At 42.4% G+C, this 27,914-nt stretch overlaps 3 protein-coding genes across 7 annotated transcripts in view; 1 reads left to right on the plus strand and 2 right to left on the minus strand.

Annotated features, from left to right (window-relative positions):
• Positions 1-11,142, minus strand: part of LOC139416005 (glucosidase, beta (bile acid) 2) — a 35,679-nt gene extending 24,537 nt beyond the window's left edge. The window contains exons 1-6 of one of the 2 annotated variants that reach the window (XM_071164234.1): positions 10,943-11,142; positions 10,365-10,748; positions 9,635-9,924; positions 1,150-1,241; positions 906-1,021; positions 282-500 (exon numbers count right to left, since the gene is read on the minus strand). In XM_071164234.1, coding sequence (XP_071020335.1) covers positions 282-500; positions 906-1,021; positions 1,150-1,241; positions 9,635-9,825 — 618 coding nt within the window. In that variant the 5' untranslated portion in view covers positions 9,826-9,924; positions 10,365-10,748; positions 10,943-11,142. Of the gene's footprint in view, positions 1-281; positions 501-905; positions 1,022-1,149; positions 1,242-9,634; positions 9,925-10,077; positions 10,160-10,364; positions 10,749-10,942 lie in introns of those variants that run through there. The other variant, XM_071164235.1, reaches the window with a different exon arrangement.
• A 14-nt stretch (positions 11,143-11,156) lies between these two features.
• Positions 11,157-25,951, plus strand: LOC139416006 (GP1 homolog, RAB6A GEF complex partner 1). 4 transcript variants are annotated; one of them, XM_071164237.1, is made up of 9 exons: positions 11,157-11,282; positions 12,071-12,186; positions 12,337-12,470; positions 12,832-12,915; positions 13,190-13,339; positions 23,908-24,051; positions 24,383-24,510; positions 24,600-24,777; positions 25,383-25,951. In XM_071164237.1, the coding sequence occupies exons 2-9, from the start codon at positions 12,071-12,073 to the stop codon at positions 25,604-25,606; spliced, it is 1,158 nt and encodes a 385-aa protein (XP_071020338.1). In that variant the 5' UTR covers positions 11,157-11,282; the 3' UTR covers positions 25,607-25,951. The 4 variants fall into 4 exon arrangements, with proteins under 4 accessions (XP_071020338.1, XP_071020340.1, XP_071020337.1 ...); XM_071164239.1 differs by having other exon boundaries at positions 11,173-11,282; positions 12,066-12,186; XM_071164236.1 differs by lacking the exon at positions 11,157-11,282 and adding an exon at positions 11,382-11,568.
• Positions 25,952-25,993: 42 nt separating this feature from the next.
• Positions 25,994-27,768, minus strand: LOC139416007 (prostate-associated microseminoprotein-like). The gene is made up of 3 exons (XM_071164240.1): positions 27,361-27,768; positions 26,959-27,067; positions 25,994-26,582 (listed from the first exon to the last, which is right to left on the minus strand). Exons 1-3 carry the CDS (start codon positions 27,476-27,478, stop codon positions 26,405-26,407), a joined length of 405 nt encoding a protein of 134 aa, XP_071020341.1. The 5' UTR covers positions 27,479-27,768; the 3' UTR covers positions 25,994-26,404.
• Between the last annotated feature and the right edge of the window lie 146 nt (positions 27,769-27,914).

The raw sequence follows: 27,914 nt of genomic DNA on the forward strand, positions 1-27,914 counted from the left end.
CAAAATACAGATAAGAATAAAAGATTGGTTAGGGTTAAAAAAAAAAAAAAGGTACATTTATGACAAGGCTGCATGACAAGCTGGCGTAGGCATCATGTACCCTATTCCCTATATAGTGCACTACTTTTGGCCAGAGCCCTAGTCAAAAGTAGTGCACTACATTGGGAATAGGGTGCCATTTGGGGGGGGACTGTCTCTGCTTCAGCCACATTGGATGAAGTAGAAACGACATGACTGAAACCCAATGCTAAGTCAAGTCATTGGGGGACATTCCCAGCTACCTGGTAGTCGTGGGGGATGACGGGTGACACCTGTCTACAGGTGAGGGTGACGTTCTGCCCAGGGAGGGGGTAGACTGTCCAGGCCCGGGGGTACAAGGCGTGGTAGAAGGCGTACTCTCCGCAGTAGCCCCAGTTCCAGCCCTGCAGCGTGGGGGGGCGCTCCACTGACAACACCTGCTGGTACACCGTCTGACCGCCCCGACGCAGGCACACCGTGAACTAGGAGACAGAGAGGAGGGATATGGGAAGACAAAAGGACTGGAAGAGATCTGAATATATAGTATAATGCATGTGCCACAAAGTGAACTTCATATTCACCATACTCCCACTAGACTAAATAGAGTGGACTTTAAATATGAACTAGGAGCGGTAGAGGTGGAGTCCTCAACAGGTCCTGTCGACACAGTGGATTGGGAAAGAGGTCTGTTATTAACCAACAGTTAAGAACTGGAGCTAAGAGGCTTTAAGCCTATTTGAAAATATTATTTGTTAAAGGCATAACCCGTTTAGAAAACTAAGATAATTAGTAGTCCATGTGTACAGGACTTATAAACTGGACATTCTCACAGTTAATTTCTTCCATAGCGTGTTACTAGGTGCTAGGCAGTCTTTTCCCAAGCATACCTGGTTAGCGATTACAGTTTTGTAGTGGTACATCCCAGGGTTGAGTTGCCACCTGCAGAACTCCCCCCGCCAGCCTCGCGTGATGGTACCTCCTCCAATACCGCCAAGAGGAGCACCTGCAAAGGAGGGTGTTTCAGTACAGCAAATGTGTTTACAAATGTTTCAATACTCATGAGTTTCAGTGATATTCATTAATACAGCTATTGATACTAGTTCATTGGAACATTATGGTGTGCCCACCTACCATAGATCTGTCTCAGGGGAATGGCTCGGAACATATCAATGAAAGGAGCCTTCTTCTCTATTTGAGTCTTCTTATACCACCACTTGAGATACCTACACACACACACACACACACACACACACACACAGTTAATAATAAGCTAACATTGTTTGAGAATCCACATGAAAATGGGGACATTAACATGCACAAGCAGGTAGAGTAGGTGTAATCAGTAAACAAACTTTTATTTTTAAATACCTCATTCCAAAGAATCTTTCACAATCACTGAATAACATCCTGAGAGGGAGGGGGGTGCATAGCAGAAAGAGGACATTGCACGAATGGCATGTTCAACCCCTACAGCAATGAACAGTGAGCAGCTGGCTGTATTGTGTTGTTTTATGGGACTGTTCAGGAAGAGTCCTACAGTTTGTAGCCATGTAGATGGTATGATTAAGAATGATTCTTATTGGTTAGGCCGAGATGAAGCGGGTCACTGTGCAGAGCAAGTGTCACTTCATTAACAAATACACAGCAACAGACTGAGGAAAAATAAAATTTCTCCATCTCGATTTCGCTCCCTCTCTTACTCCCTCACTGTACTTCTCTCCCTCTCTTACTCACTCTCTCCCTCTGTCCATTTCCCTATTGATCTTTGTACATATTCCTCCCTCTGTCTATTTCTCTCGTTCATGACCTGTTTTGAATACAGGCCCAGCTGCTTACAAGCATTCAGCACTCTGAACAAAGGCTGGGTCAAAACAGAACACGCCCCACACACGGAATTGTGGGGGATTGGCCAGATAAATGGAGGAATTGTCTGTCGTGGGCTCAGAGACTGGCAGGACAGAGTGGTGGGGGTCAGATATGTTTGATGTTGGGAGAGGCCGGATGGAAGTGCTCATTTCAGAAGTGGGTTGCTCTTTTGGCTCATACATGGAGCAGGCCTTTGCTCACAAGTTGCTGAAATACCAGCCCTTTGTGTCACACCTGAACAGCCTTGGTTATCAGGGAAAACTTGTAATGCTGGAGTCTCTACCATGTATAGAGGCTGACAGTAGGTGGCCTTCAGTTTGCAGGCCTGCATAGGACAAAGGCAAAGCAGCTAGAAAGGTACTACTCTGTGTCACCTGTCATAGGCAGGCAGCCTTTCTGTATGGTAATTGATTAGACCACATATGTCAGAGTCAAGGCCCGCGGGCCACATCCGGCCCGCAAGAAGGTTTTTTACGGCCCCTGGGATGATCTTGATTTATTATTAGAACCGGCCCGCAGCAAGCCGGCAGCCCGCAGATCTTTTACACGCACCAATACTACATTTCCCACAATGCAAAGGTGACGACCGAGCAGTAGGCTGCTTCATTTCAATATTTATTGGCACAGCAGTCGTCAGCATCACAGTAAAATTAACTTTCATGATACTGAGAACCGGGGGTTTCAAACAAGGTGGGAGTCGGAGTATTTTTTTTTTTTTTATTTCACCTTTATTTAACCAGGTAGGCTAGTTGCAAGTATATGTTCACGAAGGTAGCTGGAAAACCTGTGTGTCTTCTGTGTGGAGAAAGTGTGGCGGTACTGAAAGAGTATAATCTGAGACGACATTATGAAACGAAACACGCGGACACACACGCGGACGCAACTGTCAAGGCCAGTTTTATTTTGGCAGAAGAGATCGCTTTACGGAGGGGGATTTCATCAAAAACTGCATGATTAAAGTTTGTGACGAAGTTTGCCCAGAAAAAAGGCAACTCTTTTTAAATGTGAGTCTGAGCAGAAACACCATTGCCGAGAGAGTAGACCAGTTGTCCATCAATCTAAAAGAGCAGCTTGTGAAAAAGGGAAAAGATTTTATTGCATATTCCTTGGCTGTGGATGAGAGCACCGACATTTCTGACATTGCCCAGTTGTCAATTTTCATCCGCGGAGTGGACTCCAACCTAAGCGTGACAGAGGAGTTTTTGGCTTTACGTCCTATGCATCACAATTACGGGGCATGATTTGTATGAAGAGGTGTCAAGATGTGTAAATGAGATGGAGCTGCCTTGGGAAAAACTTGTGGGTTTGACAACCGACGGAGCACCTGCGATGTGTGGACACAGGAGCGGACTGGTGGCGAAGATACGGGAAAAGATGCAAGAGGAAAACGCGACAGGTGAGCTGACAGCTTATCATTGTATCATACACCAGGAAGCGTTGTGCGGTAAAGCCTTGAAAATGGAGCATGTAATGAGCATCATCACGCGCACAGTTAACTTTATCAGAGCCAAAGGTTTGAATCACCGCCATTTCAAGGCATTTCTGACGGAGTTAGAAACGGAGCATGGTGATTTGCCTTATCACACAGAGGTGCGATGGCTAAGCCAGGGAAAGGTGCTTCAAAGATGTTTCGAGCTTCGTGAGGAGATTTGTCTGTTCTTGGACAGCAAAGGGAAAGACACAACACAACTCCGAGACGAAATGTTTCTGTGTGAAATGGCTTTTCTGTGTGACATTACGAGTCATCTGAATGCAATAAACTTGCAGCTGCAGGGTCGGGATCGTGTCATCTCTGATATGTACAGTACAGTGAAGGCATTTAAAACCAAACTGACTCTGTGGGAGACGCAGATGCGGAAAGAAAATTTGAGCCACTTTCCCAGCTGCCAGACCATGAAAGAGAAGCTCTCTACCAGTGCGTTCCCGAGCACACAGTTGGCTGATAAAATAGGTATGCTTGCCGCTGACTTGACGCCGATTTGCTGACTTTGAAGCACAAAAAAGCAGGTTGGAACTGCTCGGTAACCCATTTGCTGTTGACGTGGAAAGCTCACCACCAAACCTCCAAATGGAGTTGATTGACCTCCAATGCAATGATGCACTGAGGGCAAAATATGCGGCAGTGGGTGCTGCGGAGTTCGCCCGTTTCCTCCCCGGCACAATGCCCCAGCTGCGCATCCAGGCTGCTCAAACGTTGTCTATGTTTGGCAGCACATACCTGTGTGAACAACTGTTTTCTTTGATGAACCTGAACAAAACATCACACAGAAGTCGACTTACTGCTGAACACCTCCACTCAATTCTGAGGATTTCTTCAGCTCAGAGCCTTACCCCGAACATTGATGAACTTGTGGAAAAGATGGGACACCACCAAGTATCACCCTCAACCTCAAACAAGTGAACATTACTGTGCAATCACATATTTAGAGTTTTTACTCAGTTCAAGTTTAAAAGTTAAAATGTAATATTTGTTTTCACTGCATGTTACTTCTGTATTTCAATCCAATTATATTTTAAAAATATTTCAGTTGAGTGGATGATAGAAAATTGCTATTATTGTTTTTTCTTTGAAGTAAATTTAGCCCACTTTTGCTAAAATAGAAAATATAGTCTACTGATGGTGCCTTGAATACCGGTTTCTTTCATTTAATGTTCATGTTATGGGGATATTTATATAAAGGAAATTTGTCTTTTGTGTCTGTTGAAAATTAAAGATTACTGACAGAGCCATAAGAAAATATTGCTTTATTTATCTGATCATATTGTAATATATTTGTTAGGTTTTCAGTAGGTTCAATTAGGTTCACTAGACTATATGCGTCATTTAAAAATTTTTCAATGAACATTCGAACAGTCCGGCCCTCGTCTTGTAGCTGATTTTTTTATTTGGCCCTCCGTCCATTTGACTTTGACACCCCTGGATTAGACGATCGACCTAAGGCCGTTAAAAACCATTGGGCCTTAGGCCTAAACCTGCAATTAACGCTAAAGACGACAGGGTGCACATGCTAGATTAGAACACACAGACTGCCACAAATCAAATACAGAATAGCCGATTAGCTCAACACGGTCTTAAAATCAGGGGTCAAAGAAAATAAGTTGCCACCATAACAGCCAGTTCAGAAATACTGACAACTTTACTGTAGACATTAGACATTAGCATTTGGCCTGCTGAATTTAGTCACAAAATGGATACAAATGGGCAGAGTTACAGGTCTGCTCGACTTCAAATAGGATCTGAATAGGACTTGTTGTAGTTGTGGGAAAATGATGGCCACAGACACAGGTAATCAAAGAGGAGACCCTCTTCAATGGATCCTTGTGAAAAATGTCAGTCAGTCCTGCTTTAACTCTATTGAGCGACAGACAGACCTCTGAATCAGGGCTGGAGACAAATCGAATTGAAGGCAGTCAACTCAGGAAGTGATTTTAATTGTAAAATGTAAAAACTTGTGAAATAACTTCTACGCCTCAGTTTATTGAGAAGTCATTGAAAATAGACGGTGTTTTTTCAAATTTGGAATAGTTACTTCAGTTTACATCCTGAATACCTATCCTTCAACTCGAATTGACCCCAGCTCTGAATATAGGGCAGGTTTAGACTACCTGATAGTAGCCTTCTTACCTGCGAACTGTTCAAAGAATATAGGCTAAACAGTCAATGATTAACTGACGTTGCCACGGTGACCGACTGTGGGGGGAGACAACGTAAAATAGACTGGCAGCCCACACCTTTAAGGATAACACCCTCATTTTACTGTTGTTAGGCCTATAGGCTAAGCCATCTTGTTTTGTTAAGACAGCTCAAGGAAGAGGCAAAGTCCATGAATGTGAGGTTGAGTAGAGTTCGTTTATCATTTCTTTGCTGTTTGCCTAGCTCATTCACTTTAGGCACCAGAAGACTGTTTAATGTGAAAGAGAGCTTAACAGCATTCAAACATACACACCACACCAGTAAATGGCCAGCCTCCACCCAGTACCCTGACCTGAACCTTAGAGACTGCTGCCCTATGTACATTGTCATTAAACACGGGTCACTTTAATAAAATGTTTACATACTGTTTTACCCACTTCATATGTACATACTCTATCCCAGTCAAAGCTCATCCTATATAACTACTGGTGTACAGACCTTTTCTATTCACACGCTGTCCACACACACTGGACACTGACATTTTTCTTGACATTTTGGGGATTTGTGTGTATTGCTAGGTACTGTAAACACAAGCATTTCACTGTACCTGCAGCAACATCTGCAAATACACTACCTTTCAAAGGTTTGGATCACATAGAAATGTCCTTGTTCTTGAAAGAAAAGTACATTTATCATTTTTTATCCATTAAAATGACATTAAATTGATCAGAAATACAGTGTAGACATTGTTAATGTTGTAAACGACTATTGTAGCTAGAAAGTGCTGATTTCCAATGGAATATCTACATAGGCATACAGAGGCCCATTATCAGCAACCATCACTCCTGTGTTGCAATGGTTGCTATTCCAAGTTGATCATTTTAAAAGGCTAATTGATCATTAGAAAACCCTTTTGCAATTATGTTAGCACAGCTGAAAACTGTTGTTCTGGTTAAAGAAGCAATAAAACTGTCCTTCTTTAGACATGTTGAGTATCTGGAGCATCAGCATTTGGGGGTTCGATTAATTAAGGCAACAAAAAAAAAAAAATATATATATATATAATTTTAAAAAATTCACCAGATACAAAGACCTTTCTTCAGAAACGTGTCAGTCTATTCTTGTTCTGGGAAATTAAGTCTATTGCATGCGAGAAATTGCCAAGAAACTGAAGATCTCGTACAACACTGTGTACTACTCCCTTCACAGAACAGCGCAAACTGGCTTTAACCATAATTGAAGGAGTGGGATGCCCCGGTGCATAGCTGAGCAAGAGGACAAGTACATTAGAGTGTCTAGTTTGAGAAAGACGCCTCACAAGTCCTCAACTGGCAGCTTCATTAGATGAGACTGGTGTTTTGCAGGTACTATCTAATGAAGCTGCCAGTTGAGTACTTGTGAGGCGTCCGTTTCTCAAATTAGACACTAATGTACTTGTCCTCTTGCTCAGCTGTGCACCGGGGCCTCCCACTCCTCTTTCAATTATGGTTAAAGCCAGTTTGCGCTGTTCAGGAGGCTGAAGAAATTCGGCTTGTCACCAAAAGCACTCAAACGTCTACAGATGCACAATCGAGAGCATCCTGTTGGGCTGTATCACCGCCTGGTACGGCAACTGCTCGACCCACAACCGTAAGGCTCTCCAGAGAGTAGTGAGGTCTGCACAACGCATCACTGGGGGCAAACTACCTGCACTCCAGGACACCTACACCACCCGATGTCACAGGAAGGCCATAAAGATCAAGGACAACAACCACCCGAACCACTGCCTGTTCACCCCGCTATCATCCAGAAGGAGAGGTCAGAACAGGTGCATCAAAGCAGGGACCGAGAGACTGAAAAACAGCTTCTCTCTCAAGGCCATCAGACTGTTACACAGCCACCACTAACATTGAGTGGCTGCTGCCAACATACTGACTCAGCTCACTTTAATAATGGAAATTGATGGAAACTGATGTAAAAAATGTATCACTAGCCACTTTAAACTACACCACTTATGTTTACATACCCTACATTACTCATCTCATATGTATATACTGTACGCGATACCATCTACTGCATCTTGCCTATGCCGTTCTGTACCATCACTCATTCATATATCTTTATGTACATATTCTTTATCCTTTTACACTTGTGTATAAGGTAGTAGTTGTGGAATTGTTAGGTTAGATTACTCATTGGTTATTACTGCATTGTCAGAACTTGAAGCACAAGCATTTTGCTATACTCGCATTAACATCTGCTAACCATGTGTATGTGATAAATAAAATATGATTTGACATCATGGGAAAAAAATCAAGAAATCAGCCATGACCTCCACAAGCCTGGTTCTTCCTTGGGAGCAATTTCCAAATGTACCACGTTCATCTGTACAAACAATAGTACACAAGTATAAATACCATGGGAACACGCAGCCGTCATACCGCTCAGGAAGGAGACACGCTCTGTCTCCTAGAGATGAGGGTACTTTGGTGCAAAAAGTGCAAATCAATCCCTGAACTACAGCAAAGGACATTGTGAAAATGGAGGAAACAGGTACAAAAGTATCTATATCCATAGAAAAATGAGTCCTATAATCGAAAGGCCGCACAGCAAGGAAGAAGCCACTGCACCAAAACCACCATAAAAAAGCCAGATCACGGTTTGCAACTACACATGGGACAAAGATCATACTTTTTGGAGAAATGCTCTGCTCTGATGAAACAAAAATAGAACTGTTTGGCCATAATGACCATCGTTATGTTTGGAGGAAAAAGGGGGATGCTTGCAAGCCTGACTCAGTTACACCACCTCTGTCAGGAGGAATGTGCCAAAAATTCTCCCATCTTATTGTGGGAAGCTCGTGGAAGGCTACTCAGAACATTTGACCCAAGTTAAACAATTTAAAGGCAACGCTACCAAATACTAATTGAGTGTATGTAAACTTCTGACCCACTGGGAATGTGATGAAAGAAATAAAAGCTGAAATAAATCACTCTACTATTATTCTGACATTTCACATTGTTAAAGTAAAGTGGTGATCCTAACTGACCAAAAACAGGGAATTTTTAATTAAATGTCAGGAATTGTGAAAAACTGAGTTTAAAATGTATTTGGCTAAGGTGTATATAAACTTCCAACTTCAACTGTAGTGCTGTTGGCATATTATTTAATGCATTATTGTATTACTTTGTTATTTAAAGCTAACAGATGTTCATTTTCCAGTTGATCTAGTTGCAGTCGGTCTGCAGTAGTTGTCATGTTAATACACCCACCAGCCAGGTCAAACCAAACAGTGACATCACCTCTCTGTACCACTCTGAGGATATCTTTTCACATGTGATTAATCTAAAACACTATGTGTGTGTGTGTGTGTGTGTTCTCCGCATGATTCCCAACTCCAATAGCACAGCTGAAAACAACCCAGGTCCAACAGGCTGTTTTTATCTTCTGCTGGTAATCCTTACTTTCATTGTTTTGTTACCAGAAGCACTCCAGGCCTACAGTAGATCAATATCAGCTTTGTATCAAGCAAGCCACCCACACCTGATTAGCCTACTCTCAGGAATGCAGGATTCTGGGCTGGCAGCAGTTCAAGGTCTAAGCTGGCATGTCCTGAATGTAATATTATGAGTCTCAAATGGTTTCAGAGGGGGAGCAACAACAACAACCAATCAGTCCACAGATGTTAGAAAACCATGCAGGATAGAATTAGGCCTTGGTGTCAAACACAGACTGAGGCAAGTCATTTCCACAACAAAGCTAGCTTTTGTGTTTCTATGTCAAGTAAGTGAAGGATTGAGGTGTGAGAGACCAGTGTGGAGAAGAAGCTGGGGTTGTGTGTTTCTTTACCCACTACCAGTCACAGCACCTGCCCTTTTGGATAAGCAAAGAAACATGAGACTACACCTGGCACCCTGGCAGGTAGGCTGCTCTGCTGCACCATAGGGACCCATGCCAGAGAAAAGTGATAGGCTACATATCCTTGCACTGAAAAATGCCTCTCCTTGCCACTATGTAGAATAAAGATACATTGTGCTCAACCATAGAACACAAATCTCTCTCCTTTAAGTATAAATACTATGAATAACACCGTTTGGCTGGCTTGACACGATGAGAGGTGGTGTTCAGGGGGCTCACCTGACTCCAAGGCCAATGTGTTCAACGATGTTGGAGAGGGACACATCTTTGGCTTGAAACGGCTTCCTTTTCTCCTTGAACTCATGCGCCAAGCAGATCCGCCAGCCATCCTTCGGTACCCCATAGCCGAGTTCCAAAGACACATACCGACTCATGAGCTCGGCTGTTGAGCTGTTGTCACCCGACTCCATGTTCAGCCGGTAGTCGGATAGAAACGAAAGGGAGCTCTTCTTGCAAACGGGAACCTGCCCGGTGTCTATTCCGCTGAGTTGGAACAACCCCTGTTAAACCTGTTGGAAACAAGATAATTGTCTGGGTTGTGCAAGAAGAATCAATTTGTCAAGTGCCCTAGAGCCATTTGAGTGACAGTAAAACAAATACATTTCTCAACTGAACTTATTTTTATTCACGTGTGAGGATTCCTAAATGACAACTTTAGATACCTGGGCAACAGGTCCATCAGGTGAGGACAGGTATGTAGTTCTCAGATAATTATTCCTCCATCTTCATCAAGTGGGAGGACAACTTTCCATAATAATATTAAATAATAATAAGAGATTCAATTTACCACAAACTATGATCTGTTGAATAATGTATATGCCTTCAAGAGCGATAATTTATCTGAGATGATATAAGGTCTCAAGCCAGCTCTCTAACGAAAAGTGATGTTTGGAAATGTCAAAGATAGTAGAGGCATCAGTAAGGAAGGTAAACTTCAACTTGCTCTCACCGTTGTTGACGCAGGTATCTATCCGAGACCCTGATAGTCCAGTGTGGTAGAACGGACACTGGCACCTATCGAGGCGTGTGCGCGCAGGTGGTTTAGCCAGTGGTGTCTACTGTCGCCAGTTAATGTGTCCAAGTAAACAACAACGAGCTATTGAAATACCTGCATTATGCAGAGCATGCATAGGTAGCTAGCTACGCATGCAATGAAGGACAATGGATACCGGTCGCCCTGTTAGCTAGCTATAGGTTTTCAACGAATATTGAAGCTAACTAACGTTAGCATCTCAATAGACGTGGGTTTGTCGTCAGACAGAGAGCTTCTGCAAATCCGTAGACACCCGGTTTTGATTTCAGTCAGATTCTTGGTCACGTAGGCTGTATCATTCTGTTCAAAATACAGTAGCAATGTCAGATTAACGCTTTCGCACGGCTACTCTCTGGTAGATGTCCAAATGCAATTCTAAACGGACAGCCGACCTGAGTGACAAGTTGAAATAGTGCTAGGAGAGCGCCCAATATGCAAAGTCTTACAGTCGGCTACACTATTGAAGTTCATTTTGTGAGACTGTGCCAACTCACCAGGAAAGGAGGGGGGGGGTTATTTATACCGTTCCTCCAATTTGTGCAAAACGAACTATATTTTTCCTCTATATGCAGTAAGGTTGATTGCATAAAGTATGTGAGTGTCATATTATGGCTGTTATTAAATATATTAGCACTGTTATGTCCAATAAATGTTCCCGAACACACTATAAACCCACACTAGCTACTTACAATATAAATAGCTCCTCCCATATGCCACCGAGCTCCTTTAGATGGCCAACAAAATGTTATTCCTGAAAAATGCACATTTGAGACAATGCTTGTCAAATTGGAATTGAACTGATCATTTGTAAAATTGGAATTGAACTGATCATTTGTAAGTATAACACACATTTATTTATTCATTGGGTTCAATAGTTGTGTCCAATACCGGGAAAATAGTACGTTGAACGCCTTTTCAATTTTACCCCGCGATACGGTATGTTCGTGCAGTTGCGAGATGGAACGCTTTATTAATGCTATGTTGTTGTGTTGCTGAATTTGTCTCAAAGCATTTACAAATTCTTATAGTGGGTATTTAATATCGATTTGACAGTTTGATTTGGCTGACCTGAATTTGAGTCGTAACTCATTGGCTAGCTGGTGCCACATCTGAGGCCAAGGTATGGTTTTCGAAACATTATTCTACTTCAATGGTTAGCTTAACTTGGTAGCTAGCTAATTGACTGCTTTGGAGACAGCAGTCAGTAGATAACCCTAGCTAGTTAACATATTCTTATCTCGCTGCAATTTAATTGAGCAAGGTCTCGCTCAAAATAACCAAACTACCGAGCTAACACAACACGTTTTTTAAAAACATAGCTAGCTGCCGTTCCAAATAACGTGTGTTATAACGTTACTGTTTACATTTTTTTTCTACTGTATTATTGACTGTATGTTTGTTTATGCCATGTGTAACTCTGTTGTTGCATGTGTCGAACTGCTGTGCTTTATCTTGGCCAGGTCGCAGTTGTAAATGAGAACTTGTTCTCAACTAGCCTACCTGGTTAAATAAAGGTGTTATATGTGTGTGTGTGTGTATGTGTGTATGTATATATGTGTATGTATGTATATATGTGTGTGTATGTATATATGTGTGTGTGTGTGTGTGTTCCTCAAGTACAGATGATCGAGGTGGTGGCCTCAATGGCCCGAGGCCCGGTGTTCCTGGCCGGGGAGGTGATGGAGTGTCTCATCACCTTCACCAACCCCATATCCCATCTCTCCACCTCCGCCAGCAGGTCTGTTATCCTTCTCTCACTCACACATCACCCATTCTTCAGTAGTGCTCAATTGTGATTATATGCATGTACATTTTAGTTAGCTATACTGTATGTAAGGTTACATGGGGTAAAAAGTCTCAAAACATGACTAAAAAGTGTGTGTGCCAGTGAGATGCTGGCGTGGGCCAGTGCACAGATCCACTGCCAGTTCCATGCCAGTGAGAGCAGAGTGGCGCTGCCAGCCCAGGGCACCAAGCAGGATGTCCAGGCAGAGAGCGACACTGTCCTCATCCCCAGCAGAGGTGAGTGGCTAAACATAATAAAGAATGCACACTCACATGTTGAGGGAGGTGGAAAGTGTCAAAATGCAACTATAATATCTTTATTTTAGTTACAGTACCAGTCAAAAGGGTCTTACTTTATTTTTACTATTTTCTACATTGTATAATAGTGAAGACATCAAAACTATAAAATAACACATGGAATCATGTAGTAACCAAAAAAGTGTTAAACAAAATATATTTGAGATTCTTCAAAGTAGCCACTCTTTTCCTTGACGACAGCTTTGCACACGCTTGGCATTCAGCTTTACCGGGAGGGGGGGGGGGGGAGAGTCTGATACAAAATGACCTTTTCTTTCCCTCTACCTGCTTTCTTCACCAGGAGAAGGAGGGCAGTGCATGTTGGACACGCCTCCCAAGATACTATTCTGTGACCTGCGCCTAGACCCCGGAGAGAGCAGAACTTGTAAGAGCACCACAATCAGTTCAAAGGGGATTCACTCAATCATCTCCTTTCTCCACACCCCCCCCCCTCAATCTTTTTTTATATGTGTGCTATTTAGCAGACACATTTATCCACAGCAACTTAGTCAAGCAAGAATGCATTTAAAAATTAAAAATACATCTTAAATATGGGTGGTCCCAGGAATGTAAACCCACTTTCCTGGCTTTATAGGAGCCATGCTTTACCGTTTGAGCTACAGTTTCTCTTGCTCTCTCACTACTTTTTCCTCCCTCAGACTCATACAGTGAGGTGGTTCCCAACGACGGGCCTCCTAGTTTTCGAGGCCAGTCAGTGAAGTATGTTTATAAGCTGACCATCGGCTGCCAGAGGGTCAGCTCTCCAATCAAACTACTGAGGGTCCCCTTCAGAGTCCTCGTCCTGCATGGTGAGCTGTCCTCCTGACCCTCTTACTCAGTCTAATCAACAGAAGTACATCTCACATCAGTTGTGTTCAGAAAGGAGAGATATATATATATATCTATATACACACACACACACACACACCGTAGCCAAAGGCATTTAAACTCAGTTTTTCACAATTCCTGACATTTAATCCTAGTAAAAATTCCCTGTCTTAGGTCAGTTAGGATCACCACTTTATTTTAAGAATATGAAATGTCAGAATAATGGTAGATTTATTTGAGCTTTTATTTCTTCCATCACATTCCCAGTGGGTCAGAAGTTTACATACACTCAATTAGTATTTGGTAGCATTGACTTTAAATTGTTTAACTTGGGTCAAATGTTTCGGGTAGCCTTTCACAAGCTTCCCACAATAAGTTGGGTGAATTATGGCCCATTCCTCCTGACCAAGCTGATGTAACTGAGTCAGGTTTGTAGGCCTACTTGCTCACACATGCTTTTTCAGTTCTGCCCACAAATTGTCTATAGGACTGAGGTCAGGGCTTTGTGATGGCCACTCCAATACCTCGACTTTGTTGTCCTTAAGCCATTTTCCCACAACTTTGGAAGTATGCTTGGGGTCATTGTCCATTTGGAAGACCCATTTACGATGTCGTGTCTTTACTATCATTAACTGTAGACTTATAGTTTTTATCAAAAAATTCTCTGTAATTAGTATTACGCGATTAGACTGATTAATTATGTAACCGTAATTACTAGGAAGTCGGGGCACCAAGGAAAAATATTCAGATTACGAAGTTATCATTTCCTAAAATAACTTTTCAGATATTTTATCTGATCAATTAGTCTTTGAATTAATGAATTATTTACTTTACCTCACGTTAGTCTCATTCCAAACGTCGTAAATTGTTGGTAATCTGCACGAACCCAGTCTTCACTGAGTCATCCATACATCAATTGTCTTAAATAATTTATTTATTACTAAGTAATTCACAGGAATGCATAAGCAAACAAGGTAAATGTGGTTAGAAGAAATGATAGGAGAATGTGCCCTAGTGGGCTAAACCGGCATCGCGGCTTGTTAGACAAAAGGGGAAGTTGGGGTTCGACTAAAGTCACTACAGAGTGATAATTCTAACAATTGAAATGCTAATCCTTTACACATGAACGCTCACTCATTCGGGAACAATTGCAATCAATATATATATATATATATATATTTACGCTCAGTGTGTTGTCTTGATTGTTGGTGAAAAGTTTGTTTCTGTTGGAGAGTTTCGTCCTCTCTTTCGTGGTTATAGTGGATAGTTCAGTGTGACATTGTTATAGAATGGATGTTTCGGAGGTTGTTGTTCTTCACGTTCAATGATACCGAATTCCCAGCTGCAGACTAGTAATTAATATCAAAGACTTGTTCGTATTCTGTCGGTATCGATAGTCTGAGAGTTTAACCACGTGGTATGGTTAAAAGATTCAGCAATGGTCTACAACCTTTCTCTCCTCTTAGTGGAGAAAAACATGGTCTGCAACCTTTAGCCGTCTTGTAATTGAGGTAAGGTCGGTCTGGTGATCATTTCTCAAAGTTGGGTTTTATTCGGAATGGCAGAAAAGGCCTGTACCAGGATGTCTGACCCTAACTGTGCTCAGGGGCGGTCCTCTGATTTAGTTCAAATCAAAAGGGAATTGTATTTTTCTTCATTAAACAGTCCCAAATCATATTACACAATTATACAAACAGTATCATACTCACTCATTCATCTTATACAACAATTAGATGTAAACCTCATATCTGAGGCTATTATATAAACAGTGTTATGGTAATGTGGCCACAGTCTCCCATGAGCTTCCCCAAGTTGTGACAAACGGACCAGTTCGTAGCTGGATTCTTCACTGCCCTTTTATACTTTCCCCGGAACATGAAATGTATTTGTACCTCAAGTTCTGTGAGGTAGAAGGAATTGCTTTGTTCTCTATGAAAATGTACTCTCTCTATACTGTGTCCATGAGGAGATCCTCAGGAATTTACGACGTCTCTCTGACCACAGCAACCTAGTTGGAGGCAGGGAGAGGGGGATGGGGCTTGCTATACCCAAAGAGGCCAACGTCATGACAGCGACCAAGCTTTAACTTCCTGACTGATGTCTTGAGATGTTGCTTCAATATATCCACACAAATTTCCCTCCTCATGATGTAATCTATTTTGTGAAGTGCACCAGTCCCTCCTGCAGCAAAGCACCCCCACAACATGATGCTGCCACCCCCGTGCTTCACGGTTGGGATGGTGTTCTTCGGCTTGCAAGCCTCCCCCTTTTTCCTCCAAACATAACGATGGTCATTATGGCCAAACTGTTCTATTTTTGTTTCATTAGACCAGAGGACATTTTTCCAATGAGTATGATCTTTGTCCACATGTGCAGTTGCAAACCATAGTCTGGCTTTTTTATGGCGGTTTTGGAGAGGTTGCTCAGCAGCCTTTCAGGTGATGTCGATATATGTCTTGTTTTACTGTGGATATAGTTACTTTTGTACCTGTTTCCTCCAGCATCTTCACAAGGTCCTTTCCTGCTGTTCTGAGAGATTTTCACTTTTCGCACCAAAGTAGGTTCTGTCTCCTAGAGATGAACGTGTCTCCTTCCTGAGCGGTATGGTGGCTGCATGGTCCCATGGTGTTTATACTTGCGTACTATTGTTTGTACAGCTGAACGTGGTACCTTCAGGCGTTTAGAAATTGCTCCCAAGGATGAACCAGGCTTGTGCAGATCTACACATTTGTTTTCTGAGGTCTTGGCTGATTTTCTTTTGCTTTTCCCATGATGTCAAGCAAAGAGGCACTGCGTTTGAAGGTAGGCCTTGAAATTAGAGGTCGACCGATTATGATTTAATACCCATACTGAATGAACACTTTTTTTTATTTTCACTTAATATAATTCATCAATAAAATCTATTTAGTCTCAAATAAATAATGAAACATGTTCAATTTGGTTTAAATAATGCAAAAACAAAGTGTTGGAGAATAAAGTAAAAGTGTAATATGTGCCATGCAAAAAAGCTAACGTTTAAGTTCCTTGCTCAGAACATGAGAACATATGAAAGCTGGTGGTTCCTTTTAACATGAGTCTTAAATATTCCCAGGTAAGACGTTTTATGTTGTAGTTATTATAGGACTGTTTATATCTATACCATTTGTATTTCATATACCTTTGACTATTGGATGTTCTAATAAGTACTCGAGTATTGCCAGCCTAATCTCAGGAGTTGATAGGCTTGAAGTCATAAACAGCGCAATGCTTGAAACATTGCGAAGAGCTGCTGGTAAACGCAGTAAAGTGCTGTTTGAATTAATGCTTACGAGCCAGCTGCTGACTACCACTGCTCAGTCAGACTGCTCTATCAAACCATAGACTTAATTATAACATAACACACGGAAATACGAGCCTTAGGTCATTAATATGGTCAAATCCAGAAACTATCATTTTGAAAACTGTTTATTCTTTCAGTGAAATACGGAACCGTTCTATTTTATCTAACGGGTGGCATCTCTAAATCTAAATATTGCTGTTACATTGCACAACCTTCAATGTTATGTCATAATAATTAATTACGTAAAATTCTGGCAAAATAGTTCGCAACGAGCCAAGCGGCCCAAACTGTTGCATATACCCTGACTCTGCGTGAAATGAACGCAAGAGAAGTGACACAATTTCCCTACTTTAATATTGCCTGCTAAATGAATTTATTTTATCTAAATATGCAGTTTAAAAATATTTACTTCTGTGTATTGATTTTAAGAAAGGCATTGATGTTTATGGTTAAGTACATTCGTGCAACGATTGTGCTTTTTTCGCAAATGCACTTTTGTTAAATCATCCCCGTTTGGCAAAGTTGGCTGTCTTCGTTAGGAAGAAATGGTCTTCACACAGTTTGCAACGAGCCAGGCGGCCCAAACTGCTGCATATACCCTGACTCTGTTGCACAGAACGCAAGAAGTGACTCAATTTCCCTAGTTAAAAGAAATTCATGTTAGACAGCAATATTAACTAAATATGTAGGTTTAAAAATATTGATTTTAAGAAAGGCGTTGATGTTTATGGTTGGGTACATTGGTGCAACGACAGTGCTTTTTTTCGTGAATGTGTTCGTCAAATCACCCGTTTGGCGAAGTAGGCTGTGATTCAATGCTAAATTAACAGGCACTGCATCGATAATATGCAACGCAGGACAAGCTAGATAAACTAGTAATATCATCAACCATGAGTAGTTATGTTAAGATTGATAGTTTTTTATAAGATACGTTTAATGCTAGCTAGTACCTTGCCTTGGATCCTTGCTGCACTCGCATAACAGGTAGTCAGCCTGCCACGCAGTCTCCTCGTGGAGTGCAATGTCTTCGGCCATGATCGGTGTCCAAAAATGCCGATTACTGATTGTAATGAAAACTTGAAATCGGCCCTAATACATCCAGTTACACCTCCAATTGATTCAAATTATGTCAATTAGCCTTTCAGAAGCTTCTAAAGCCATGACATAATTTTCTGGAATTTTCCAAGCTGTTTAAAGGCATAGTCAACTTAGTGTATGTAAACGTCTGACCCACTGGAATTGTGATACAGTGAAATAAGCGGTCTGTAAACAATTGTTGGAAAAATTACGTGTCAAGCACAAAGTAGATGTCCTAACAGACTTGCCAAAACCATAGTTTGTTAACAAGACATTTGTGGAGTGGTTGAAAAATGAGTTTTAATGACTCCAACCTAAGTGTATGTAAACTTCCGACTTCCAACAGTATGTATATATTTACGGACAGATACTACCTGAATTTGTGAAATAAGAACACTTCCGTTGCAACATGTTTTGGGAACAAACTACAGTGCCTTCAGAAAGTATTCATACCCCTTGGCTTATTCCACATGTTACAGCCTGAATTCAAAATGGATCAAAAAATGTATCACCATCTATGCACAATACCCCATAATTACAAAGTTATTATTATTATTTTTTTTTTTGTGATTTAGTGAAGATGAACTACAGAAACACCTCATTTACATACAGTACCAGTCAAAGGTTTGGACACATTCATTCCAGGGATTTACATTATTTTCTACATTGTAGAATAATAGCGAAGACATCAGCACTATGAAATAGCACACATGGAATCATGTAGTAACCAAAAAAATGTTTTAACAAATTGAAATGTTATTTGAGATTCTTCAAATAGCCACCCTTTGCCTTGGTGACAGCTTTGCACACTCTTGGCATTCTCTCAACCAGCTTCATGAGGCAGTCACCTGGAATGCATTTCAATTAACAGATGTGCCTTAAGTTAATTTGTGGAATTTACTTCATCAATGTGTTTGAGCCAATCAGTTGTGTTGCGACAAGGTAGGGTTGTATACATAAGATGGCCATATTTGGTAAAAGACCAAGTCTATATTATGGCAAGAACAGCTCAAATAAGCAAAGAGAAATGACAGTCCATCATTACTTTAAGACATGAAGGTCAGTCAATCAAGAAAATGTTAAGAACTTTGAAAGTTTCTTCAAGTGCAGTCGCAAAAACCATCAAGCGCTATGATGAGATAGGCTCTCATGAGGACCGGCACAAGAAAGGAAGACCCAGAGTTACCTCTGCTGCAGAGAATACGTTCATTAGAGTTACCAGCATCAGAAATGGCATCCCAAATAAATGCTTCACATTGTTCAAGTAACAGACATATCTCAACATCAACTGTTCAGTGGAGACTGTGTGAATCAGGCCTTCATGGTCAAATTGCTGCAAAGAGACTTGCTTGGGCCAAGAAACACAAGCAATTGACATTAGACAAGTGGGAATCTGTCGTTTGGTCTGATGGGTCCCTATTTTAGGTTTTTGGTTCTAACCTCCGTGTCTTTGTGAGATGCAGATTAGTGAACTGATTATCTCTGTGTTCTCACCGTGAAGCTTGGATGAGGTCTGGGGATGCTTTGCTGGTGATACTGTCTGATTTATTTAGAATTCAAGGCACGCTTAACCAGCATGGCTACCACAGCATTCTGCAGCAATACACCATCCCATCTGGTTTGCGCTTAGTGGGAGCATAATTTGTTTTTCAACAGGACAATGACCCAACACACCTCCAGGCTGTGTAAGGGCTATTTGATCAAGAAGGAGAGTGAATGAGTACTGCATCAGATGACCTGGCCTCGCCAATCACCCGACCTCAACCCAATTTAGATTTTTTGGGGATGAGTTGGACTGCAGAGTGACGGAAAAGCAGCCAACAAGTGCTCAGAACTCCTTCAAGACTAATGGAAAAGCATTTCAGGTGAAGCTGGTTGAGAGAATGCCAAGAGTGAGCAAAGCTGTCAAGGGTAAGGGTGGCTACTTTTGAAGAATCTCAAATATAAAATATATTTTGATTTGTTTAATACTTTTGGTTACAGTCTTAACCATTTTTCTACAATGTAGAAAATAGTTTTAAAAAAAGTGAAGCACTTGAACGAGTAGGTGTCCAAACATTTGACTGGTACTGTAAGTATTCACACCCCGGAGTATCAATATTTGCTCATTTATTCTAAGCTCTGACAAGTTGATAGCCATTTTCAAGTCTTGCCATATATTGTCAAGCTGATTTTTAAATCCAAACTGTAACTAGGTCACTCAGGAACATTCAGTGTCTTCTTGGTGAGCAGCTCCAGTGCATTCGGAAAGCATTCAGACCTCTTGGCTTGTTCCACATTTTGTTACAGCCGTATTCTAAAATGTATTCAATAACTGTTTCCCTCATAACTCTACACACAATACCCCATAATGACAAAGTGGAAACAGTTTTTAGATTTTTTTCCAAAACAGAAATGCCTTATTTACGTAAGTATTCAGACCCTTTGCTATGAACCTCGAAATTGAGTTCCTGTTTCCATTGATCATCCTTGTGATGTTACTACAACTTGATTGGAGTCCACCTATGGTAAATTCAGTTGATTGGACATGATTTGGAAAGGCACACAACTGTCTATTTAAGGTCCCACAGTTGACAGTGCATGTCAGAGCAAAAACCATGCCATGAGGTCAAAGAATTGTCTGTAGAGCTCTGAGACAGGATTGTGTCAATGCACCGATCTGGGCAAGGGTACCAAAACAGTTCTGCAGCATTGAACGTCCCCAAGAACACAGTGGCCTCCATTCTTAAATGGAAGAAGTTTTGAACCACCAAGACACTTCCTGGAGTTGGCCAAACTGAATAATCGGGGGAGAAGGACCTTGGTCAGCGAGTTTGCCAAAAGGCACCTGAAGGACTCTCAGACCATGAGAAACAAGATTCTCTGGTCTGATGAAACCAAGATTGAACTATTTGGCCTGAATGCTAAGCGTCACATCTGAAGGAAACTTGGCACCATTCCTACGGTGAAGCGTGGTGGTGGCAGCATCATGATGTGGGGATATTTTTTAGCGGGAGGGACTGAGACTAGTCAGGATTAAGGTAAAGATGAACGGAGCAAAGTACAGAGATCCTTGATGAACACATGCTCCAGAGCACTCAAGACCTCAGACTGGGGTGACGGTTCACCTTCCAACGGGACAACAACCCTAAGCACACAGCCAAGACCATGCAGCAGTGGCTTCGGGACAAGTCTCTGAATGTCCTCGAGTGGCACAGCCAGAGCCCAGACTTAAACCTGATCGAACATCTCTGGAGAGACCTGAAAATAGCTGTGCAGCAACGCTCTCCATCCAACCTGTCAGAGTTTGAGAGGATCTGCAGAAAAGACTGGAATAAACTCCCCCTATAAAGGTGTGCCAAGCTTGTAGTGTCAAACCCAAGAAGACTCGAGGCTGTAATTGCTGCCAAAGGTGCTTCAACAAAGTACTGAGAAAAGGGTCTGAATACTTATGTAAACGTATTTCAGTTTCTTTTTACATTTGGGGGGGCGATTTTAATCCATTTTAGAATAAGTCTGTAACGTAATGTGGGAAAAGTCAAGGGGTCTGAAGGCTTTCCGAATGCACTGCAGATAAAGGCCTGTCCTGCTGAAAGGTGAATTAGTCTCCCAGTGTCTGTTGGAAAGCAGACTGAACCAGGATTTCCTCTGCCTGTGTTTTATAGCTGTATTCTGTTTTTATATAAAAACAACTCCCTAGTCCTTGCAGATGACATTCAGATCTATAACATGATGCAGCCACCACCATGCATGAAAATATGGAGTCATACTCAGTGATGTTTGGTTTTCCCTAAAAATAACTCTTTGTATTCAGGTCAAAAAGTACATTTCTTTGCCACAATGCATGATTTGTAATTATTTTTATTGTGTACAGTCTTCCTCCTTTTCACTGCCATGTAGGTTAGTTAGTATTGTGGAGTACGGTTTTGAGCAATGCTCAGTTCTCATATCGTAACCATTAAACTCTGTGACCGTTTTAAAATCACCATTGGCCGGGCCTCCCAAGTGGGGCAGTGGTCTAAGGCATTGCTAGAGGCGTCACTATAAACCCGGGTTTGATTCCAGGTTGTGTTGCCGGTCGCAACTGGGAGACCCATAAGGCGGCACACAATTGGCCCAGCGTTGTCCAGGTTAGGGGAGGGTTTGGCTGGCCAGGCTGTCCTTGCCCCATCGCGCTCTTGTGACTCCTTGTGGCGGGCAGGGCGAATGCACACTCACTCATGTTGCCTGTTGTACATTGTTTCCTCTGTCACAGTGGTGCTGCTGGCTTCCGGGTTAAGCAAGCAGTGAGGCTTAGCAGGGTCATATTTTGGAGGATGCATGGCTCTCGACCTTCAACTCTCCCGAGTCCGTACAGGAGTTGCAGCGACGGGGCAAGACTAAGTACCAATTGAATATCTTGAAAAAGGGGTTAAAAAAAAATATATATATATTTTTTGGCCTCATGGTGAAATCCCTGAGCATGTTTCTTCCTTTCCAGCAACTGTTAGGAAGGGCACCTTTTTATCTTTAGTGACTGGGTGTATTGTTACACCATCCAAAGTGTAATTAATAACTTCACCATGTTCAAAGGTAATGTTCCCTCTGCTGAGCACAAACTTGAATGTTGTGAAAATTCTGTGCCACTTCCAGCATGTGCACACCAATGTACCAGCTTAAGTTTCAGAAAGTGGAAAAGTTGGTTACTGTGGATGATCATATTGTGGGCCTACCAGACAGGCCTATCATCAAAAACAATGGCGCAAATGCATCTCAGAACATGGAAATAGCTGTTCTATCATTCAGCCTGCGTTAGCAGCCAATGTGTGGTGTTCAATGTAGGCCTACATTCCATGAGACTTTTGATGAAAACATGCAGGGCTTGACATTAACCTGTTTGTCCACAGTGTTGTTTGATGGAAGACACCACTTTTCAAGATAAAATGCATTATTCCCCATACCATAATGCTACCCTCTGCCTATTGGCTACTGGCTTATTCAAGCCTGTCTCAAAATACAACACTTCCTCTGCACGTGGCTACATGCAGCTCTCGCTTTAATCTCAAAACAAGTGCATCTACTCACAACCACTCATGCTGTGAACACAGTCCAGTTCAAAGTGAATGGCACAGTTGCATTTATGGCATCTATTTACATATAGGCCTACTGCAGCTCTGATTGGTTATGGCGCTCCATTCTGTGTAGAATACAGGCTGTCAATGTAATAGAATCCTACTCCGATGCGTTCTGCCTCTAACAAAATATCTTGCATAGTTAGTTTTGCATACTAAGTCTTCAAATCATACTTTATTTGCTACATGCGCCAAATACAACAAGTGTAGACTTTACCGTGAAATGCTTACTTACAAGCCCTTAACTAACACTGCAGTTCAAGAAGAAAATATTTACCAAGTAGGCTAAAATAATAAAAGTAACACAATAATGAGGCTATATTAAGGGGGCACCGGTACCGAGTCAGTGTGAAGGGGTACAGGCTAGTTGAAGTCTTGCGTAGTTAATTTTTGTTTCGGTATGTTGCATTGAAATGGCTAATATTGTATTTATTCGATCAGAATTCTCACAGTAAAGGGATATGGTGATAACTAAGGGGGATATTCAATCTTGTGCTTCTCTCCGCAGTTTAGAGGGATATTCTCTAAGCTGCGGAGATATTCCATCTTTTTTTTAATTCTTTTTTTTACACCTCTACCAATAGGTGCCCTTCTTTGTGAGGCATTGAAAACCTCCCTGGTCTTTTGGATGAATCTATGCTTGAAATTCACAACTCGATTAAGGGATCTTACAGATAATTGTATTTGTGGGTTACAGAGATGAGGTAGTCATTCAAAAATCATTTTAACCACTATTAATGACATAGTATGGAACTGATAATGTGACTTGTTAATCACATTTTTAGTTCTGAACTGATTTGGCATGCCATAACAAAGGGGTTGAAATACTTATTGACTCAACATTTCAGCTTTACATTTTATTTTTTAAACAAATTCTACTGACATTATGGACTATTGTGTATAGATAGATCAGTGACACAATCTCAATTTAATCCATTTGAAATTCAGACTGCAACATAAATGTAAAAGGGTGCACTGTATGTATGAAATGCCTGTTGTGGACATGTTTTTCTCCTATAAAATGACATTGTTCAAAATGAGTGACATGATGTCCCTGTCGTAGGCATGCCGGAGCCCCCGTTCCCCCAGGATGAGGAGGTGGCCCCCTCTAACCCCTTCCTGGAGGAGGAGGAGGGTGGGCGGAGAGACGATCGCCCCCTGGAGAGAGCCCTGGACATGCTGACGATCACATCACGCCGCTGTCCCCGTCAGTCTCTTATTCTCCTAGGCTAATTCTCCAATGACAACCTATTCCCTTTATAGTGCACTACTTTTGACCAGTGCTATGTGGCAGCTCTTATGAGCCTCCTTTAATGTTATTTGTGTTCCACATCAGCTAGATGATGTACTGAGGGTTTTTTGCAGACTCCAATCCATTGATCTCTAATCTCAGTTTGTTTCTGATTAGATTTATTAGGTTCTCCATGGCGACAGCTAGTCTTACTGGGGTCTGACACAACAAAAGACATTGCAGACATTGTGTGTGTGTTTAGCAGCAATGTGGAATGCGTGTGACCTTTGACCCCTGTCTCCCACAGATCTGTTCAACATCACCAACATGCGGGGGAAGGTGGCCAAGTTCTGCATCTTCAAGACCGTCTACAGACTAGGGGAGGACATCATCGGCACCTTCGACTTCTCAGAAGGGGATATTCCCTGTATACAGGTGTGTGTGTGTGTGTGCGCGCATGTCTGTGTGTCAGGGCCTGTCATATTTTTACTTGAATGAGGATATTAAAAGTGTGTGTTTGTCAGTACTCGGTCAGCCTGCAGAGTGAGGAGGAGATCCAGCAGGGGTACCAGCGGCGTCCTGGTCAGTCGATCAATGTGACGGGTCACGGTCGTCACTTAGAATCCTGCCTCCACACGGCTTCCACCCACTTCTCCCTCCCCGTCCCCCTCAACGTCACCCCCGGCTTCAGCACAGACATCGGTACGTAGCTAAGTCAAATTTCCATCAAATGTATCTCATTAAGCCATTTTTACATCACAAGTGCCACGAAGTGCTATACAGGTACCCAGCCTAAAATCCCATAGAGCTAGCAATGCAGGCAGGAGCACAGTGACCAGGAAACATAGGAGAGGGGAACCTAGAGAGGAACCAGGCTCAGAGGTGGCCAAGGGGCATCAGGAATTCACCACTCATCTCTCTGCCCTATGTTTATTAATAGCAAGTAGCCTGCCCTGCTTGAGTCTGTCTGTTAGTTTTTTGTTTATTATCTGGCTTAGCAGAGCGGGCACTTGACAAGAGAAACCATTGTTCTCAAAGATGACTGAGGATGTTGGTCATGATCCGGGCTAGTCATTGTACCGTCACAATAAAATGGTTTCCCTAGACAGATTATACCAAGTCTTGGAAGCACTTTTGATTGTAAATCTCCATTTGAATTTATTTTTTTATGTAGTCGAAGACTTGTTTTTAATCTATCCGATGACGCGCTTCTCAACCTTTTTGTCTTTGTCTCTAAAGCTTCCCTGTGTATTTAACCCTCTGTCTACTCCTAGACAGCTTCATGACATTCTCAACTCATTCCTCAGTGACCCTGCGATGGCGTCTGCACTTTGAGTTCGTCACGTCCCGAGAGCCTATGGAATCGCACAACGTGTTGCAAAACCAACCAGAAGTCACCGTGTGGACTGGGGCGGAGCATGTTGATGTGGATACCTTCAGTTGGGACCTGCCAATCAAAGTGCTCCCCACCAATCCAGCCCTGACGTCTTACGTCTCCCAGTTTACAGGGACCAACAGCATCAACATTTAACTGTGTGTGAGGAAGGAAGAATGTATTCCAGATATAAAGCAGGCAACTTCTTTTGCCGTTTTTAATATTTTAACATTTTGCAGTGCATCCTATATTTTTCTTTGAATGCTCACCTTCCTGTTTTTCTAGCTGAAACATGATGATGACCAGTGTTTAATGCTACTATCTTTGGGGTCATTCACAGTATTTCATTGTTTACCCCTTTATTCAAAACCCCCATTGCTTTGTCACATGAATAGTGTGTTTTATTTTCAAAGGCTATATGCTGTACAACTGTATTTTTGAAATTGTTAATGAAACACTGTTCAATGTGAATCAGGAATTAAAATGTCAAATTCAAATCCACATCAATCTGAAAGGAGTCCTTTTATCCACACAATCAACAAATGACTTTCACGCAACAATTTTATTTAGAGGATAACTGCAAGACAGGACAGAAGAAATACAACAATAGTTATATATTACTATAAAAGCTTTACAGTAGTGCATTACAGGGTGGTAAATGAGGGATTCCATTATGTGGGCTCACCTCTGCTTTCCAACTGAGTATCATTTACTGCTTAAGGTATTGTAATATTCATGCGGTTTAAATGTTAACTGATCACTGATCTGCAACTGAAATGAGAATGGACCGTTAGGATTACACTGACATGGATGGAGATGGTCGGCGGTGGAGGGAGTTGATCTTCCTGACTCCAGTGGAGGCTGTTGCCACTTTAAATCGGAGTACGGGCTCATTGTAATGGCGACATTCATTCCAATGAGGCCGTCCCTCCACTGTCTGACCGGGGTCCCTGTCTACTCCACCATCTGCAGGTAGTTGTTGTCCCGTGAGCTGTGGCTGGGGCCCAGGTTGTGTCCATTCCCAGGGAGGCAGGGCAGGCGAGGGTCAGCGCTCTGCACCAGGGTCACTTTACAGGCTAGAGCGTCCACCCGAACCTCACACCAAGCTGGGAAGTCTACCGGGCGATGCACCCTGTGCGGAGAGAGGGGTGTAGGTTTTCAAAGTCCATATGTATGTATGCGCTCTGAAAGGGCATGATGCTCCCTGTACAGAGAGAGGGGGAATGTAATTGACAGCCGAGCATGAGCACTGTCATATGTGTTCTGAAAGGACATAATGACTATCCTGACAGAACAATGCTATGTTGAAGTTGCCTGTCCCAATTCTACACATCACAATCGAATCCAGACCCAACCCGGTTTCCCTTACATTACTTGACTCTGGGCACAATGTACATGGCTGTGTTGAATGGCAAGCTCATCCCAACTATGGAAATGACATTCCTATTACTGCTAATGCTAACACATCTACCCAGAAAGGCACATTGATTACAGGTGTGTGGACTCACGTCTCACAGCAGCCGACGCCCATGGGGTGCAGACAGGTACACTGCAGACAGCCGTCCTCCATCCAGGACTCCCCCAGGGAGTAGTGTCTCCCCTCGTACACACACAGGCCTGGGACAGACCACCAGGGGTGTTAACCCAAGTCCCACACATATTATACAAATCAACCTATATTCATCCGCAGGACGTCCACATGAACTTTGTACTCAACTTCAGATGGATTCATCCATCCAAGATATTCAGAATTTTAAAAAAGTCTACTCTGGCCTAAATGTACAATGGATGAGTTTTTGACAGGTCCCCAAAACGTTTCTGCTTTACCAAATACTCTCTGAACAGAATCGGAATCTTCAACCTAAAGAAATTTGTTGAATGAAAAACACCCTTCAGTATGATATTCTCACCTTTAGAGTTGAAGTGACACTGCATGGGAGCAGCTAGGCAGCGGGTGGTCCAGAGCAGAGTCCCAGCCAGGAAGGTCAGTGTCCAGTTTCTCCCAACAATGGAGTCCATCATCTTCATGTTCTTTAGTTCTAGTTGTGTAGTTCTAGATCTGGTTCTTAGAGTTTTCTGAGTCCTCTCCTCCACCTCGCACCTCCATTTATACCCCACAATCTTTACGACAGCAACGGACGGGGGGAGGTGGGGTAAGTTAGCCTCATCAGGAGGACCGGCCGGGGAATGGGGTGTGAGGCGCAGGGGGGGCCTGAGGGGTGTCACAGGGTTGGGGGGGCAAGAGGAAAAAGTCTGTGTCTTGGCACCACCTTGGCACTCTGGAGATCAGCTCCTCTTCGCTCCAGTGGGCATGACCTCTAAAATGATAGAAACATTGACACATCCTATGATGACTAAGACAGGGAGGGAAAGAGAGAGGTGAGAGGAAAGAGGGAGAAGGGGAGAGAGGTGAGAGGGAGGAAAAAGAGTGAGGTGAGAGGGAGGATAGAGAGGGAGAGCAGAT

Source organism: Oncorhynchus clarkii, chromosome 9, assembly GCF_045791955.1.
Source record: "Oncorhynchus clarkii lewisi isolate Uvic-CL-2024 chromosome 9, UVic_Ocla_1.0, whole genome shotgun sequence".
Taxonomy (NCBI): domain Eukaryota; kingdom Metazoa; phylum Chordata; class Actinopteri; order Salmoniformes; family Salmonidae; genus Oncorhynchus; species Oncorhynchus clarkii.

What these genes read in the sequence shown, in the direction of transcription:
- LOC139416006 (XM_071164237.1), top strand. Translation starts at nt 12,071, where the DNA reads ATGATCGAGGTGGTGGCCTCAATGGCCCGAGGCCCGGTGTTCCTGGCC. An exon ending in CCCCGGAGAGAGCAGAACTT is followed by an intron (nt 12,916 to 13,189) that starts GTAAGAGCACCA and finishes TTCCTCCCTCAG; the next exon opens with ACTCATACAGTGAGGTGGTT. An exon ending in GGGATATTCCCTGTATACAG is followed by an intron (nt 24,511 to 24,599) that starts GTGTGTGTGTGT and finishes TGTGTTTGTCAG; the next exon opens with TACTCGGTCAGCCTGCAGAG.
- LOC139416007 (XM_071164240.1), bottom strand. Translation starts at nt 27,478, where the DNA reads ATGAAGATGATGGACTCCATTGTTGGGAGAAACTGGACACTGACCTTC. An exon ending in GTGTCACTTCAACTCTAAAG is followed by an intron (nt 27,068 to 27,360) that starts GTGAGAATATCA and finishes GGTCTGTCCCAG; the next exon opens with GCCTGTGTGTGTACGAGGGG. An exon ending in GGCGTCGGCTGCTGTGAGAC is followed by an intron (nt 26,583 to 26,958) that starts GTGAGTCCACAC and finishes CTCTCCGCACAG; the next exon opens with GGTGCATCGCCCGGTAGACT.